Below are 16086 nucleotides of genomic sequence, written 5' to 3'. Positions count from 1 at the left end.
AAACAAACGGAAAAAAACTGAAGCTGGGAAAAAGAGAATGATGAATACACCCTACTTATTTTTCTTCATTTTTTCTCTTGTGATGAACATTTTGGGATTAATTTACTTTTTTGCCTTTTCAGTATGCTATTTGATTAGAATTATTTCTGAGTAATCCGCTCACTTGCAGTAGTTTTGACTGAACTTCAGTAAGGCCCGTTCCCAGTAAAGTAGACCGAAGGATTCAGAGGCGTTGTCGCGAGAAAGAAAACTGAAAAGTACGGCGTGTTATTAGTGGCTTGACCTACATTTATTTGCGCGCGATTGTTCAAGGCGGGATACAACGGTTTACTTGAAATTACAGTCTGCAGGAGTCATTACCTGAAGAACGACTGGAAAGAATTTTTTTAAAATCAGTCCACTGGAAAACCAGAAATTTACTATATGGCATGACTGGCGAGATTTGAGGATCATAAAATCAACAAAACTATTAAATTCACCATATAACGAGTTGTACGACACTTACGATAAAATCTAATTAGCTATTCAGTTTAACAATTAATTAAGGCGATTCCTGGTGACATGAATCTCACTAAAAGCCTTAATAATTTATGTTATGGTTTCGCAATTTTAATAGCGTTCCTTATTATTTCATTTTTCTTTTTTTCTTTCTTTCTTTTCCTGATTTGCTCCATTGATCGCTTTCCAAAATGACTGAAATTTATAAGCAAACTACTAATGAAATTTCGATCTTCCTATATTTCGAGGTTTGAAAATTAAAGTGACGTAACTGTTTCTAGAAGTGTTGTCAAAGAAAAGCTGTATTGTCACTACAATTAACTACAATTTGCTTTTCGCTATGGTGCATGTTTTTGTTATATGTCGTTGCCTGGTAACATTTCGACTGCTTTGCTTCATGGGATGCGACATTTTGCATTTGGCTGGAGCAAATAGCTTTGAGTTCGTGGAGCGACTTTTTTGTTAACGTTGTCTTCTTTCAACTATCTCTATATCTAATTTCCTAACAACTCCGTTTTGTCGCCGAAGGATCATACAATTGTTCCTGTGCCATGCAAAAGGGAAAGGTCTTACGTGAATTGACTTTTTTCTCGCTATAGAAGACTGGTGTATGCCATGCATTCAATAATATTATGAAGCATATGGTGTTTACTTAGATTTTTAAAAAGAGGAACCGCGATTGCCAATTTTCTCTTGGATATTTGGATAAAGATCTGTTTTCTTCTGGTTTACGGAATTGGACAATTTGATGGTTTTCCTATGAGGAAAAAGAGGCGAAAACTTCTCCACATCCAGCATCCTTTGTGTTGAATTGAAGGCTCTATTTCGGTGCGATATTGTGTGTATTGTGTTTGGAAGATTTAATAATTTTGCCGCAATGAAACGGTACCATATTTCAAAGACACTTGGAGATGGAACTTATGGATCAGTTTTACTGGGAAGACATGTCGAAACGGGAGAAACAGTCGCCATAAAAAAGTAAGCTAAACGCTTGGGTTTGAGTATAGTGAAGTCCTTTGTAGATTTAGGCTTTAATATTAAAAAGTGAGAATTATATAAGCTTAAGCTTATACATCTTTAACTGATCACCCGATGTATCTTGCTTGATTTCTTTGCAGGATGAAAAAGAAATACTATTCTTGGGAAGAATGTATCAATCTCCGTGAAGTTAAGGTAACAGGACTGTTTTCGTTGTTTGTAACGTAACCCTATTATAAAGGTCGGAAACTGATTGTTTGACCAAATCAGGTGTAATCAGACATTTTATAAAATAATAATTATTGAAACATGGGTCTGTTACTATATCAGTCATTTTGTAGTCTTTTCAGATTGACCTGAATATTATTGGTTTTTCAAGATCATCATCCCTTTTTCACTCATTCCTCTCATCTAGACTTTTGCGGGCTAATAAGGCCCTGTTAAGGTAAAATTCCGACAAACAACATAGCCTTGAAACAGCGACATAAGACTAGGTGAAATGGCGGCAAACAACAAAAGGATGGGTTGAATACCTGCAGGGACATCAGGCCCCAGTTGTTCAAAAGTTAGATAGAGCTATCCACTGGATAAATCACTATCCAAGGGATAAGTTTTAGGGAAAACCAATTGTGCTATCCAGTGAATATTAATTTATCTGGCCGTGGTTTTTCAAAGGCTGGATAGCGCCATCCACCGGATAAATCTCTATCCAGTCGATAACGCAATTTGTTTCCCAAATACTTATCCACTGGATAGTGATTTATCCAGTGGATAGCGCTATCCAACGTTTGAACAACCGGGGCCTGGTGGATAGTATTATCCACCTTTTGAACAGCTGGGGCCAGGTCTACTCCTCAAAATGCAAACAAACATATTATTTCAAATCCAGACTGGGAACATAAATATCCCCCTAGGAAGGCCTCTCTAATCCTGGAAATGAAAATGGATATGTTCTTGGCGTCTCGGATTCTGATTGTTAAATCAAAAAATGTGGCAATGCAAAAGATTGAAAGGACTCTGCATGATACCCCTCCCCCAACACATTTACCTACAACCAACAATAGTTTTTGCAACACCAAGAAATAGGGGAGATGTTGGATAGGAATAAGGCACGCTCTCAATTCCCTCGCAACAGTGTCAAGGAAAAGTCAAAATGAAAGGTTTTTTAACAACATTTAGCAAATGCAGGTTGCTTTTCGTACTGGGTGTTGGTTCTTCAAACAACATTTCCCTGTTTCTGGACTATAAGATCCATCACCAAATCCCAGATTCTGGGCCTCTCGCCTTTTTTTCACTAAAATACTGAATACCAGAATAATCCTATTGAGTACACACTTTTTTGTTTTCAATGAGCACTTAAGTACTGGGTATCAACGATAATAATGGTAGCAGTCAACTGAGTATCAGTTGTGAATTCAACCAATACTCTTATGTGGTGAAAGGTTCACTAATATACATAGTCATCTATCCTTCAAAGATCACCCTTAAGTACAATTTGGGTGACATTGTGGAGATCATGTTTGGTATTTTCTGGACGAGTGTAAAAGAGATGCCTTTATCTGGAGTGTTTGACTGTACTTTTACCCAAGGAAGACTGGCTGTGCCATAAGTTTTGACTTAAATTTGTATAACGAACTTTAATTTCTAGTAAATAATACTGATCAATGTTTAATATTATTTTCATAATAATTCTTCTTCAGTCTCTCAGAAAATTAAATCATGCCAATGTGGTCAAGCTTAAGGAAGTGATCAGGGAAAATGATGAGTTATTCTTTGTATTTGAGTACATGAAAGAAAATCTTTACCAAATGATGAAGAGCAGGTACATACAACCTTTTTTTCCCTTAACCTGCCCCTTTAGTTTATAGAACACAGGGCTCGAAATAATGGCCATTCAACGGACAATGTCTGTACCGACTGGGGGGTAATGACCGGTCAACCTTTTGTCTTGCCGGTCGTGTTGACCAGTTACATTCTATCGTATTGAAAATGAAATAAATCAAGATTTCCATGCTGTTCTAATCAGAAATCCTGGGTGAAATGCAACTAGAATATTGTTGTTGACAATTTGTGCATGAAACAGACATTTGGGTTCAGACACTTCCAGTCACAAAGTTTAAAATATTTTCACCTTCATTAGTTAAGCAATGACTTTTTTCAGGGCTTCTGATAGATTCGTGAAAAAATCAGCCCATTTGGAGGGAACTTTGCGGAAATTTGGGGGGCTAACTTCACCACCGCAAAAAACCATCGGTAAAAAAGTTCAGCCGATTTCATGGGAATTTTCTGGGCAAATTTTGCTATAAGTGGATCGATTTTGTGCTGATTTGACAAGCATGTTTAATGGTTTTTTAACAGAGATATTCATTGGCTATTTTAACTTTTACAACAAAGCACTCAAGAAATGAGCCAATGGCAAAGCTTTTAACATCATGGATGACTAGTGCCCAGTTTTTTGCAAACTAATAGGCCATTTTACAGTTGTGTGCTTAGTGCCCTGACCTTTTAATAGAAGCAAGGCTGGCGGTGACCTTGTTTTGTTAAAAGCTTACCTGCTTTTCATGTGCAAATCGTGGTATTCTCATGCTAACAAGCCTGTGAACATGACCATTTACATATGAATATCAAGAAGGTTTGGAACCAAACAAGCTTAAAATCACTGCCATCCTTTCTTCTATTCAAAGGCCAGTACACTGAGCACACAACTGTAGAATGGCCTATTTTCGCCATAATTTTTAATTTCTTTGCTCATTGTGGTAATGAAGTTTACGGCAATTATTAAACAGCCCCAATAGGCAAGGTAAGTTTCAAATATGTTGTAGTGACACATATTTGATAAGAATTCTATCAAATTTTTGTGGGTTTTTGTAGATTTACTTGAATTTCGTGGCTCCGTAAAATATCAGAAGCCCTGTTGTTTGGAAATATATAATGCCAGTTTTGGTTCACGGGCCCTTGTTTTAAGAATAATTTATGTTATAAAACAATAGTTAATGTGACCAAGCTAAAATGAATTAAACCCGTCGTCATGTCCAGGGACTCTCCGGAAATTATTTCGAGCCCGGGAACATAACATTAACTAAACAACCTAGTTAGTCATAATAATAATAATAATAATAATAATAATAGTAATATTTAATGTTAATCAAATTAATGATGATGATGACAATACGATTTTCATAATATATTTATGCAATCATTTACTCGCAGGATGAGATGAAAATATTTTAAATTTTTTTGGCCCTTTGAGCAAGCAATTGTTGAAGTTTAATTGCCTGGAGCATTCCTTCAGCTCTACTTACCCCCTCCCCCTCTCACTAATATTTACTTGTCTCAGCAATGTTGCTTGGCAACTTATAACATAAAGCAAGCTAGCCTAACTAGTTGCTTCAGTGGCCCTAGGCTATTGGACAGTACCTTTGCTGCACCTTGACTTGTGGAACCCCATTGCTAGTTTAGAGCCTTAGATTTCAGTTTTAATTCTCTGTTTTTTGGGTGACAAAACAAAACTTTTATAAAAAATATCCATAAGCTACTAAACCTAATTAGTTAGTTAATAGAGTGGAAATAAGAAAGTAAATATGTGAAAATCTGTATATATTATTTAAACTGTGGGAAACAAAAAACTCATAGTAAAAGGTCATCACAGTTACGGACAAAACTTGAGTAGCTGTGAAAAGAAAGCATTAAAAATAAACATGGTTTGTACAATCTTGAAAAGGTCTTGAATTTTAATAGTTGTCTTGAAAAGTCCTTGAATTTGGTTTAGGTCCTTGAAAAGTACTTGATTTCCACAAAGGTCTTAAAAAGTCCTTGAAATTCACTACTTTAGCTTATTTACAGCGCATCATCTTCTGTGAAAAAAGATTATTTTGCAGAGGAAAATTTAGCTTGTTGTTACCTTGGTCTAAGGACCTGTAAAACTTGTAAAACCATGTTAATTTTTGGCACGAATGGTATCTTATTTTTCAGACACAACTGAAATTCATACCCAGTGACCGTTGCCATTTTGCAAAGTGGTGTACTTAGTTACGTAAAGTAATATAAAATGATGTGATCAACCATGGTTGAAGAAGTAAAAATCATAAATGACTCCATTAAGTGTTTTAGCTAACAAGGTGTTCAAAAGGGGGTCAACGAATGCCCATTTATTGAATATATCTTAGTCCTTGAAAATTATGATTTGTCCTTGAAATGTTCTTGAAAAGTCCTTGAATTTTGTTTGTCCAAAATTGTACAAACCATGAAAATGGCTTGAAAAGTTGGGCACAATTTTTTCAGGCTTTCTTTTCACATCTGCTTAAGTTGCATACATATCGTTCACTTGCAAGAGTGAAAATAATTTGGAACTTTAGAATATCCGATGTAATAATCATGTAAGTAATACAATACAATACACTGTAACTGCATAACCATCATTCATGAGTTGTACCATAATAATTCTGATCATCTGTTTACTTTTCAGAGACAAGCTGATTCCAGAATCCATGATTAGAAACATAATTTATCAAGTTTTGCAAGGTCTTGCCTTTGTTCATAAACATGGTATGTAGGTCAAAAGAAATTTCCTATATTAATAATAAAAATTGAATCATAGTAGTTAGTGTAACTGTGATGTTCCAATGTATGATTTAGGTCATTCTCTCAATATCAGGAGCTTAATATAAAAATTTTATAGACGTTTAAAAAATTGTTTGAAAAACGAGTAAGAGAAATTTCTGTGACAGTTTTTGAAAGCACAAACTTAAGAGGAATGCACAAAATAAATAATGGTTTCACTATGATGACCTTAACACTAGAAAATTACCTTTTAACCTCAGGATTCTCCCCAGCAGCAACAATGTGTCCATGGCAACCTTGCCACAACCCATCTCCAAACAGAACAAAGTGTGTGGAACAATACTTTCCAAGGATACTTACCAGAGCTGGGTGGGGGTGGAGGGAGGGACAGCTATGGAAAAATCGTGGGAATTACTGTAGGTAATAATCATACCGTAATGACAAGGCTAATCAAAACAATGGACAAAATTGAATTGTAAAATGGTCCAGCAAATTCTTGAAAAAATCTGTTTTTAAGCCAACTGTCTATTTACATGAGTGTTATGACCTAAACAGGGTTCTTTCATCGTGACATGAAGCCAGAAAACCTCCTATGTACAGGCCCAGAACTGGTTAAAATTGCTGATTTTGGTCTTGCAAGAGAAACAAGATCACGCCCACCGTATACAGATTACGTTTCAACCAGATGGTAAGGGTATACAGATGAATAGTTTTTTTACGTTCCTGGGTAAGCTTTGTGTAGTTTTAAATCAATGCTTGAAAATTAGAGAATGTGTATGACTGCATAGTTAACTCAAACAAAGTGGAAGCCTGCATGTAATCAGAAGACCTTCTTATAGAGTACAAAACATATTAGGAAATTATTTGGGATTTCCATGACGTCAGTTTGTGCCACGCAGAAGCTGTGTTGTGCCGCAATATGATGGATGGTATGATATCGCTAAAGTAGATTTTCCATCAAACACTTACATGTACCTTTATTAGATTGTTCACAAGTTATGTTCAGGACTGTGGATGATGTTTGTTAATTTATAGACTTAAATTGTTACGAGTTAAATTTATTAAATATTTAACATAATTTATGTATTAACCCATTCGCTCCTGGAGATTTTGCCGAAAAACGCGTTTTGAAGCTAGTCGAGTGGTTTTCTGGTCACTGTCGTGCTGTAAAGAGCTAAAACTTACCACAAACTGATTTACAGGTCGTAAACTTCACGGCCTTCTGATCCAGATGCAAAATATCAGCTTGCGAAGTTCGGGCATGCGCAGAAAGCAAAATTTCGAGATAGTTTGTGGGTTTAAAAGTGACACAGCAGTCTTGACTTTTACTTTTCGCTCTCTCTCCTCCCCTCTTTTTTCGCTTTTCTTGCCTCATTTTTTTTTTCTCTTGTTGGGCATTTAGTAGGCTTCATTTTGGTGGGAATAGTTTTTAGGAAAGCTTTTAGGATCTTAGGATTAGGTGAAAGGAGAGGTAGGTGGGCAATGGAACAAGATTTTCATAGAGATCTTCAGGTCAATGTTACATGGTTTTTTGCCACTTTCTCCGGTGTCCTTGACTGAATTGTGCTCATTCTGGTATGGTTTGAAAGATCTCTTCACTCTGCACAAGTTAGCAGACGAAGTTGTCCTTGACCGTTAAAACTGATGACGTCACAAAGGGTAGAAAGGACGTGGACCCGCACGGGCGGTTACGGGTGGTTCAGGGGCGAATGGGTTAATGTTGCCCAAATCATACAATTTTGTAGCAGTTATAAGATTTCTCTTGGATCATGCAATTAGACATTGAGTGTGAAATCAGTAGTGCAAATTCGAATCATTTCATGATTATGAGCCCAAGTATTTAGCCGTAGCTGATCTACAAAATTGCAACTTCTGTGTACTTTGCATAAATACAAAAAACAATGCTCCTCTGTTTGCCTGATCTGTTAGAGTTGTGAGAAAACTGAATACTCTTGCAAGTTATAAAAATTCTAGTGAAATCGTACCTCCTTTAAGCATGCAACTACCCAAAATGCAAAAATTTAGTGGTTGCATACGAGATTCTATCTACAGGGCGGGTCTTTTCTGAGAAGAGTTCAGATTGTAATAATTATTACTGTAAATCCTCTATTAAGCCTCCCCTCTCAAATAAGCCCTCCCTTTTCAGTGGAGGAAAGTTAATACGCCCCCCCCCCCTCCCCCTCCTCTCCATCCTTATCCTTCACAAACAATTAAGATGTACTGATCAGTTATGGTTTATTCAGGCTGGAAATTCATATTGTTTTTGGTGTTCACCCGCATGACCACCAACTTCATGGGCTTAACTTTTTCAACTTTATGCTCTAGTTCTCTGTGGAGAATTGTTACCATTTTCTTATTGTTAGAAAAAGCAGTATAGCGCCCGGTAACCACAAGTCCGTCCTTGAGAAATCTTGCTGCCATTGATGCATTTTGCCGAATTAAATAAGCCCCCTTCTCTTTTAATCCCCCCCCCTTTCTATTAAACCCCCCCTCAAAAGTGCTTGAAAAAAATAAGCCTCCGGGGTGGCTTAATAGCGAATTTGCGGTATTTCAGTATTGTAGTGCATACAGAACATAGAGAGCAGGCTATCAGTCAGGTGATCACTTACAAGAGTTTGAAAACAAAGGAAAATATATAAAAGTGTCACCCAGAAAAGTGGTGAAGGTCACTTACGAGCGCTTCCAACCAGGGGTGTAGCCAGCTTTTTGACTAGTTGTAGGCCTGGCAGAGTCGTAGCTAGCAGGGGCGCAAGGGGAGCAGCTGCCCCCCCTGGACCTGTTGAGCCAGACACATCAAGTCTGTGGATGGATTTGTTTTCTTTAGACTCCGTTTTTTACCCTAGATACAATCCTAGTAGTATGTTCTTAGATGCACGCTGTACCTACATTTTATCAAGTTGCTATTGGTTTTAAAGAAGGAAAAAAACAATATGTACTTATTTAGATGTAGAAGTAAAATCACAGTGACTTCCTCATAAATTTGTTCCTTTGTGTGAAGCAGTTATTATTTTTAGTGTTGAGATAGTAAAAGCTTTTTTAATAGTTTTGTTGTGATTGATTTAAAGGTACCGTGCACCTGAAGTTCTCTTGCGATCAACAAACTACAATTCACCAATAGATGTATGGGCAGTTGGCTGCATTATGGCTGAATTGTACATGCTTAGACCACTTTTTCCTGGGAGTAGTGAAATTGATACAATATTTAAAATACTTGCTGTTCTTGGCACTCCATCAAAGGTTTGTTTCCTATTGCTTTAAAAGTCATATGTATCATGGTATTCTAGTCCATTTTGTTTAGTTTGGTAGTTACTGGCCTTTACCAACCATGTATGGAACTTAGTGGGATCATCACATTCATGGACCAAAAAAACTACTGTCACACTGTGTAAATTGGCCTTTATTCACCCCTTTGAAAGAAAAGAGGGAAACCTCTAATAGAAAACTCTAAGGTCACATTTTACACTTGTCTATCACCAGCTTTAATAAGTGGTGTTTGGCCTGTCGACACTTTATTTACAACTTATAACATTCTTTCTATACCATCAACTGACATGATACAACTCACTTTGACTCTGAAGATGACTAACGCACAGGTTGTCGAAACGTCAGTCACTGTCAACAACAGTCCTATTCAGGACTGCGTTCACCCAGACGATCAAACTCAACCTACTTTTGAAATGACTCCTGGGTTCAAACCTTTCACAATACTCCTTCTTATTATTTAGGTTTTTCAAAGGTTTACTTCATGTAGCACCAACTGCTAAATTAATATTTGTTAACCCACATTGTAAATGGGTACATGTAACAGCTCATGCGAAGGATAGCACTACGTGTATTCACTGTTAAAGTAGGTTAGTAGTAGGTCTAGAAGTCCACATTTCATAAAGTTATTACATTTGTCATTTGATAGGAGGAGTGGCCTCAAGGACATCAATTAGCTGCAGCTATGAATTTCAAGTTTATGCATACGGTATGGATTTGCTTACTGCTTTACTTCAATTTGAATGCAAATAGAGTCAGTTTTTAAGAAGGAACACTATTGTCGCAAATCCTTAACAATCCTCTGCCTGACAATGGAGCAAATTAAATCACTAACACTAAAGCATCTTCATTTTTAACCAAATTGTCTTCACAATAATACCATAAATATTTATAGAGAGCAGCATGGATAATCAAGGTGGATTAGTCACAACATAATAAAGGTTAAACCTTGTAATAAAATATGGCATTAGGATTAGCTCAGTCGGCTAAGAGCGCTTGACTGCAGAGTGGAAGGTTGCCACTTAAGTCCAGGATCGATCTTGTTAGCAAAAGTTGCTAGCAAATTGTTTTTGCAATTTTAGCAAAAAAGATTTAAAGAAAACTGCCATCACAAAAGTATAGAAGAAATGGCAAATGTCGCAAAAATCGCAAAAGTAAGAAGAATTTTTCTTGCAGGTTCATCTCCTGGAGCTGGACCAATACTCAGGGTTTTAAAATAACTGAGAAATGAAGGCACTCCCTTTGCACTGCAAGTGGCTAGACCTTCACATGGCTCGGATGACCACGTAAAATGGCAATCCCTTCTCCCATTGGAGATGTAAAAATAGTGTCCCCAATTAGCACTTTCAAGCTAAATACTTTAACACTCAAATAAAGTGCCTTTTTTAACTCTTTATTTCAGGTTCCAACAAATCTAAAAGACTTGATGCAGAATGCCAGCCCAGAAGCCATTCAGTTAATGCGGGATATGTTGATGTGGAACCCAAAGAAGCGCCCCACCTGTGCACAGGCACTAAGATATCCATACTTTCAAGTGGGGCAGAACTTACCAAAACCTGTCTCACAAATGCAATCGCAGCATAGAAGTCAAATCACACAGCGACAGCCTGCTGTAAAACCTGTTCCGCAAATGGACAGAAATGATTCATTTAATTCATCCTTTGGTGGTGGAAAAGAAAACAGAAGAGCACCTCAACCAGTTGCTCAGCAAGGAAGGAAGGATTCTGTCAAGTCATTATTTGGCAGTGCAAAGGGAGAGAAACTAGTGGAGCCAGATTCTGGGGTTAGAACTGTTGCACCAACTAAGGTTGGCAATACGTTTGGCCCTTTAAGTGGGCGGAGGAGATGGGGCGGTGGAGGTGTTGGAGTTAAAGATAGCACGGACGAATTTGAATCATTGCTTAATGAGATTGATACAGATTCATCATACAAGAAAAAGGTTTGTGTGGAAACAAGTGATTATCATGTTATTTTGTTTGTCAAAATGATTTAAGTACTTTGTCTTTGGAAACCACTCCTGTAAATTTTCTAACTTTGTTATTCTATTTTTGGCTATTTTGCAGGCTGTCACTCAAAATAAGACAGACCCACTTGATTGGCTTTCAAGGTTGGTTCTAACAGCTCTTGAAAATCTTGCACTTTGTTAGATCACATATTTGACCCATTCACACTTCAACTGACTGTAACTACCCATAAGATGCCACATCCCTTATACCGCTTAAGATGTTATCAATTTTAATTGTCTAAGAAAACTTTGACTCCTAACTTATGCAAGCATCGGAATTAAGTGAAATTATTCTCCTATGCAGTGTCTCTTTTTTTAATTTTGAAATAACTTTTCTTTTTCAGCTCACAGCATGGCTCAGGAGTCTCAAGAAAGACACCGCCTAGTGCTAAACAGCATTATATGAAGCAAGCACGTTATTTCAGTGGTCAAAAGATGAATGCACAGCCCCAACAGACAATACACAATCAAGCAGCAGCCACTACATTTACACGAAATGCCGCTTATGGGGCAACTGGAGGAAATGCTATGGGGGGACATAATTATGTGCCATCGTTTGGTTCAGGAATGGCAAACAGAGGGGTGGGAGTAGGACGTAAGTAACTGCCGTTTTACAGAAATATTTTGTACCGTTTGAGTTGGTTGATGGCTTTAACCACAATCGGTGACAAAATTAGTGTAGACACTTTTTAACCGCGGCAGGATTAGCTCAGTCGGTAGAGCGCTTGACTGCAGAGCGGGAGGTCGCGGGTTTGATTCCTGGGGCCGGACCTTTACTCAGGGTCTTAAAATAACTGAGAAAGGAAGGTACTTCCTTTACACTGTAATCGGCTTGACCTTCGCGTGGCTCGGATGACCAGGTGAAATGGCGCTCCCATCTCCAGTAGGAGACGTAAAAATAGTGTGCCCAATTAGCACTCTTGTGGAAAATACATTGAGACTCAAATAAAGCCCTTTTTTTACCCCCAAAGGACCTTTCTAACATTTTGCCAACTTAAAAAGGAGAAAATAAAACTTTCCTTTCCCCAACCCCTCCACGCACTGTTGTGCCGCTGTTCGAGCTCTTCGTAAAAAAAAACAACTAGCACCCTAACTTTGAATTGACGGGAGATAGGAGAGTTGTGAGTGGTTTTGTTCTCCAGACTCACCTAAATTTGAGGACAATGTATCAAACATTTTGTCGCCGATTGTAGAATAGAAGTCATTCAAGGATACCTAGCAAATGATCGTTTCCAGTTACGACACAAGTGTCTCAAATATGGTTTTCTCTGTGTCGCTTTAGAAGCCTGTTTCGTTAATTTGGAGCTTCCCTAAAAAGTGTTTATCCGTTTGGATGTCTTAGGGCAACTTTGGTTGTCAAGAGTGTTTTAGGCGGCTTTTTCGTCTCGTCCAAAACTGTTAGCCACCCTGATTGATCCAATCAAAGGATTAGAAAATTCTAGGGGAAGTCTTGTAGCTTGTGTGACGGGCGTTAAAGGTTAAGGGTAAGAGGGTGCCTAATAGGTCTTTCGGGATTCACGATTCGCCTTACTTGAAGGCCGGGATTTGGAATCTCAAAGCAAACTGTTTCGAGATTCAGGATTGAAAGTATGCACGGTACGTGAGATGCCGAAGATAACCATCGGGATTAGGAGATTAAGGAAATTTTGGGTCGGATTGACAGGGTTTGAGAACCCTACAGGGGACCCTCGGATAAGGGGGAATTAGTGCTCGTGAGGAGGGGAAACCTATCCCCCCTTTCCCCCATATCCGAATAATCCTTGGGGTTTTTTTATTTATTTTTTTTTTTCGAGAAAATCACATTCATCCATGTTACATCAGATTCTTTAACGTCTTTAATCGTTAATTATCTATACATCTTTTTTCTTAATTCATTATAGAGTTTTTGAATTATTGATTATCAACGTTCTCTTACAAAAAGCAGTTTACTTAAAAGATAGACTGAATCCATAATATCTTTTCGTTGATAACATAGAATACTCTTACGGCGCTTTCCAAAAGTCAGAACTGGCCGGCCGGACCATTGCTGGACCGGTCATTTTGACGATGAAATAGGCTTTTTTCAAGAGATTTTTCTGAAAAAAATCTCTCCCTTGCATACTATTTAGGTTTTGACTGATCTGGATGGATAGCTATGATTAAAAGTGAAATTCTCATTAGGACGGGAATGGTCTAGATGGTCAGTTCTGAGAAATGGAAAGCGCCCTTGGATTGCTTACGGGAGTTTATTCCTTACAAGAATCGAACCTCAAGTAGTCTCTTTTGAGAAAAGGCCTGGACTCATCCATTTCATGGATATAAATTTATTTCAAGCAATTGCTAATCTACCACGTGCAGTCATTCTTTGTGGTCACTAAAAGTTTTTCGTATACTCTGAGCTGAGTAACGTAGCACTTACAGTGAACATAGACCATGCACCAAGTGGTCGTTTACAATGAGGTAAAAACAATATTATTCTGTCTTGGTAAAGGGGATTCCATAGAGGGCCTCCATCTGCTTCAAAGTATTTCATTTCTCATTATTTTTTTCTTTTAGACTCCAGTTGGAAAGCCCAACTTACTAAACAACCAAGTGGCACATTTTACCAGCCCCCTGGCGCGTCATTGACCAAACAAACTCTTGGAAAATCTGCCGTTGGTCGAACAGACTGGAGTCAAAAGTGAGTTGCTTTCGTAGATATCGATACATGTACAGTTAAACTGACCCACATGCAAGAACCTACATTTGTCCAATTTTCTTCCAAAAGGTTCTTATATGACTGTAGTCTGCTACACAGCCGTTTTAAGTGTCGTCACTAAAAATGTGTCTTCCTTCTGGGGAGGAGCGTTGCGTGACTTCACTTGAAACGGCTGTGTAGCAGACTAATACGACTGCCTAGTGGTGTTCACAGGGAAATTACGGTACAGTAATACGTGGGGGCAACAAAAGACGTGCAACTTGTTTTACAACATTGCTGCAAAACTCAAATACATGTACATATCGTATCAAATTAACATATATGATAGAGAGGTCAAGCATCACGTTTACGGCAAATGGCAAACGCGAATTTGTACCACGTGACCAAGTTTCCTCTTAACTTTTCGTTTACTGTTCATTGTTTCTACACCTAAATTAGTAGTTTCACGCAATTTTTTATCCATAAGAATTTTTTTTGAGATGTTTTTTTAGTGTGCTCATTTCTATTTTGAGAAATTTGCAACTTGAATCTGACGTTTGCCTTTTGCCGTATACGTGAAGCTTAAACTCACTAATGTCTTAGAAGAGGCGGATCTCGCGCTATTCAAGAAGATCTCCAGTATGCCGGCACCAGCACCGTTTAAAAAGAGTTTCATCAACTGGCTATTTTAAAGTACAAAGTTGTAGCATTTAGTTTAATTTTTTTAAATGTTAATTTCGTATACGAAATTTTAAGGGGTTGAAACTCTTTAGCTTTTTAATTGTTTTTAACTTTGCAAAAATATTTAAGTTTTATATGTTTTAAGAATGTACTTTTGTTTGAACAAAAGATAAAGACCTGATGGTTCTAAACCAATGGAGCTACGCGCCCGGTCTTTTTTTTACACAAACATCAACACGGACGCGGAACCAAAACTTTAGCTCTTATATGTCTTTGATACAGACCAACAACCTGGCCTTGTGTTTCCGGCAAGATTATTACCTTTATATATGATAACATATATTTTTGCATCTTTGTTTCAGATATGCCAGATCGTGAAGAATGGCTGGCAAAAAAGGACAATGGATCTCTTGCATTCACAAATCATGACCTTGTCTATTGTAAAGTTTTATTTCATGTTAAAATGGTCGCAAAACATCAACTATCAGTTGGTTAGAACGTTAGGTTAAAAAAATCATTATCACAATTGAACCATCCCATCTTTCCCTCGCATTTATTGTAAATTTAGTTTTAATTGAATTTGATGATTGATTAATCATAAAAACAACCCTTTGTAGGTAAAACTGATCTTTTCCATGTAGTAAAATGAATTAGGGGAATGTTGATAGACGTTCAGCCGTTTTACCTTAAATAATAAAATACACGTTCTCCCTCCTTGTTTCAAAATTCTCTTATTATAGTAGTAGGGAGAATTTGTTAAAATATCACTAGAATTTACCTTGGGTAATTATGTCGTAAATTTTCATTACGTCCCTGATTGATTAAGCATTCATTGGTATTACAAAGAGAATTTCAAAGGGTCAAGGGTGGTGTATCCATCCAAGTGTACCAGTGGTCTTGTTTAGATAAACTATTCGTAGTGTCAATGTAAACTCAGAACTAGTTTTGTTTAGGCTACTTAAACCAATGTTTTACTACTTTGTCAGATTAGTTCTGTTCACACACCACGAAATTGTAAATATTTACCATAAAAATCGTGTAGAAATAATTCAGTGAAATGTTGCGATCTCAACGGTAACTCACTGAGCCCTTCACTTAAGTGTTTCGGGAGAGCGTAATAGGATCTGTTCGTTTTCTGTCAAACCACTATGTATAGAGGGATCCTGTTGCTCGTTGTATTTTATTTATTTATTAAATTCTCCCCCAGTTACCGGTTAATATAATAACAATGTTAAATAAAAATACAGTCCAAATAATTTGTAACTTATTCATTGTTTTCTGCAGATTCAGTTAACTTTAGTAATTTCATGTTTTTGGATGCTTGCTTCTCTGTAATGACAATTGAAGTCGCGGCGCTGTCTTCCACGTTATCGTTGGTTCGACATTACATGTACCAAGCTTTGAATATCTCCATCCCCTATATAAATGACCAGAAGGCGTCAATCGC

The 16086-nt window shown here is 37.4% G+C and overlaps 1 protein-coding gene across 1 annotated transcript; it reads left to right on the top strand.

Annotated features, from left to right (window-relative positions):
• Window positions 1-908: 908 nt before the first annotated feature.
• LOC140951972 (serine/threonine-protein kinase dyf-5-like) lies at window positions 909-15895 on the top strand. Its single transcript, XM_073401357.1, has 12 exons — window positions 909-1476; window positions 1617-1671; window positions 3177-3298; window positions 5942-6021; window positions 6592-6724; window positions 9102-9273; window positions 9947-10006; window positions 10700-11236; window positions 11361-11404; window positions 11647-11897; window positions 13838-13961; window positions 15002-15895. Exons 1-12 carry the CDS (start codon window positions 1376-1378, stop codon window positions 15015-15017), a joined length of 1695 nt encoding a protein of 564 aa, XP_073257458.1. The 5' UTR covers window positions 909-1375; the 3' UTR covers window positions 15018-15895.
• Window positions 15896-16086: the final 191 nt, after the last annotated feature.

Source organism: Porites lutea, chromosome 11, assembly GCF_958299795.1.
Source record: "Porites lutea chromosome 11, jaPorLute2.1, whole genome shotgun sequence".
NCBI lineage: Eukaryota > Metazoa > Cnidaria > Anthozoa > Scleractinia > Poritidae > Porites > Porites lutea.
Note: the sequence above shows the minus strand (reverse complement) of the source record. Positions and strands in the feature narration are given on the sequence as shown.

Bases quoted from the DNA above. Each gene is read 5' to 3' on its own strand.
- LOC140951972 (XM_073401357.1), top strand. From the start codon at position 1,376: ATGAAACGGTACCATATTTCAAAGACACTTGGAGATGGAACTTATGGA. The intron at 6,725-9,101 runs GTAAGGGTATAC...ATTGATTTAAAG, and splicing joins GATTACGTTTCAACCAGATG to GTACCGTGCACCTGAAGTTC. The intron at 11,237-11,360 runs GTTTGTGTGGAA...GCTATTTTGCAG, and splicing joins ATTCATCATACAAGAAAAAG to GCTGTCACTCAAAATAAGAC.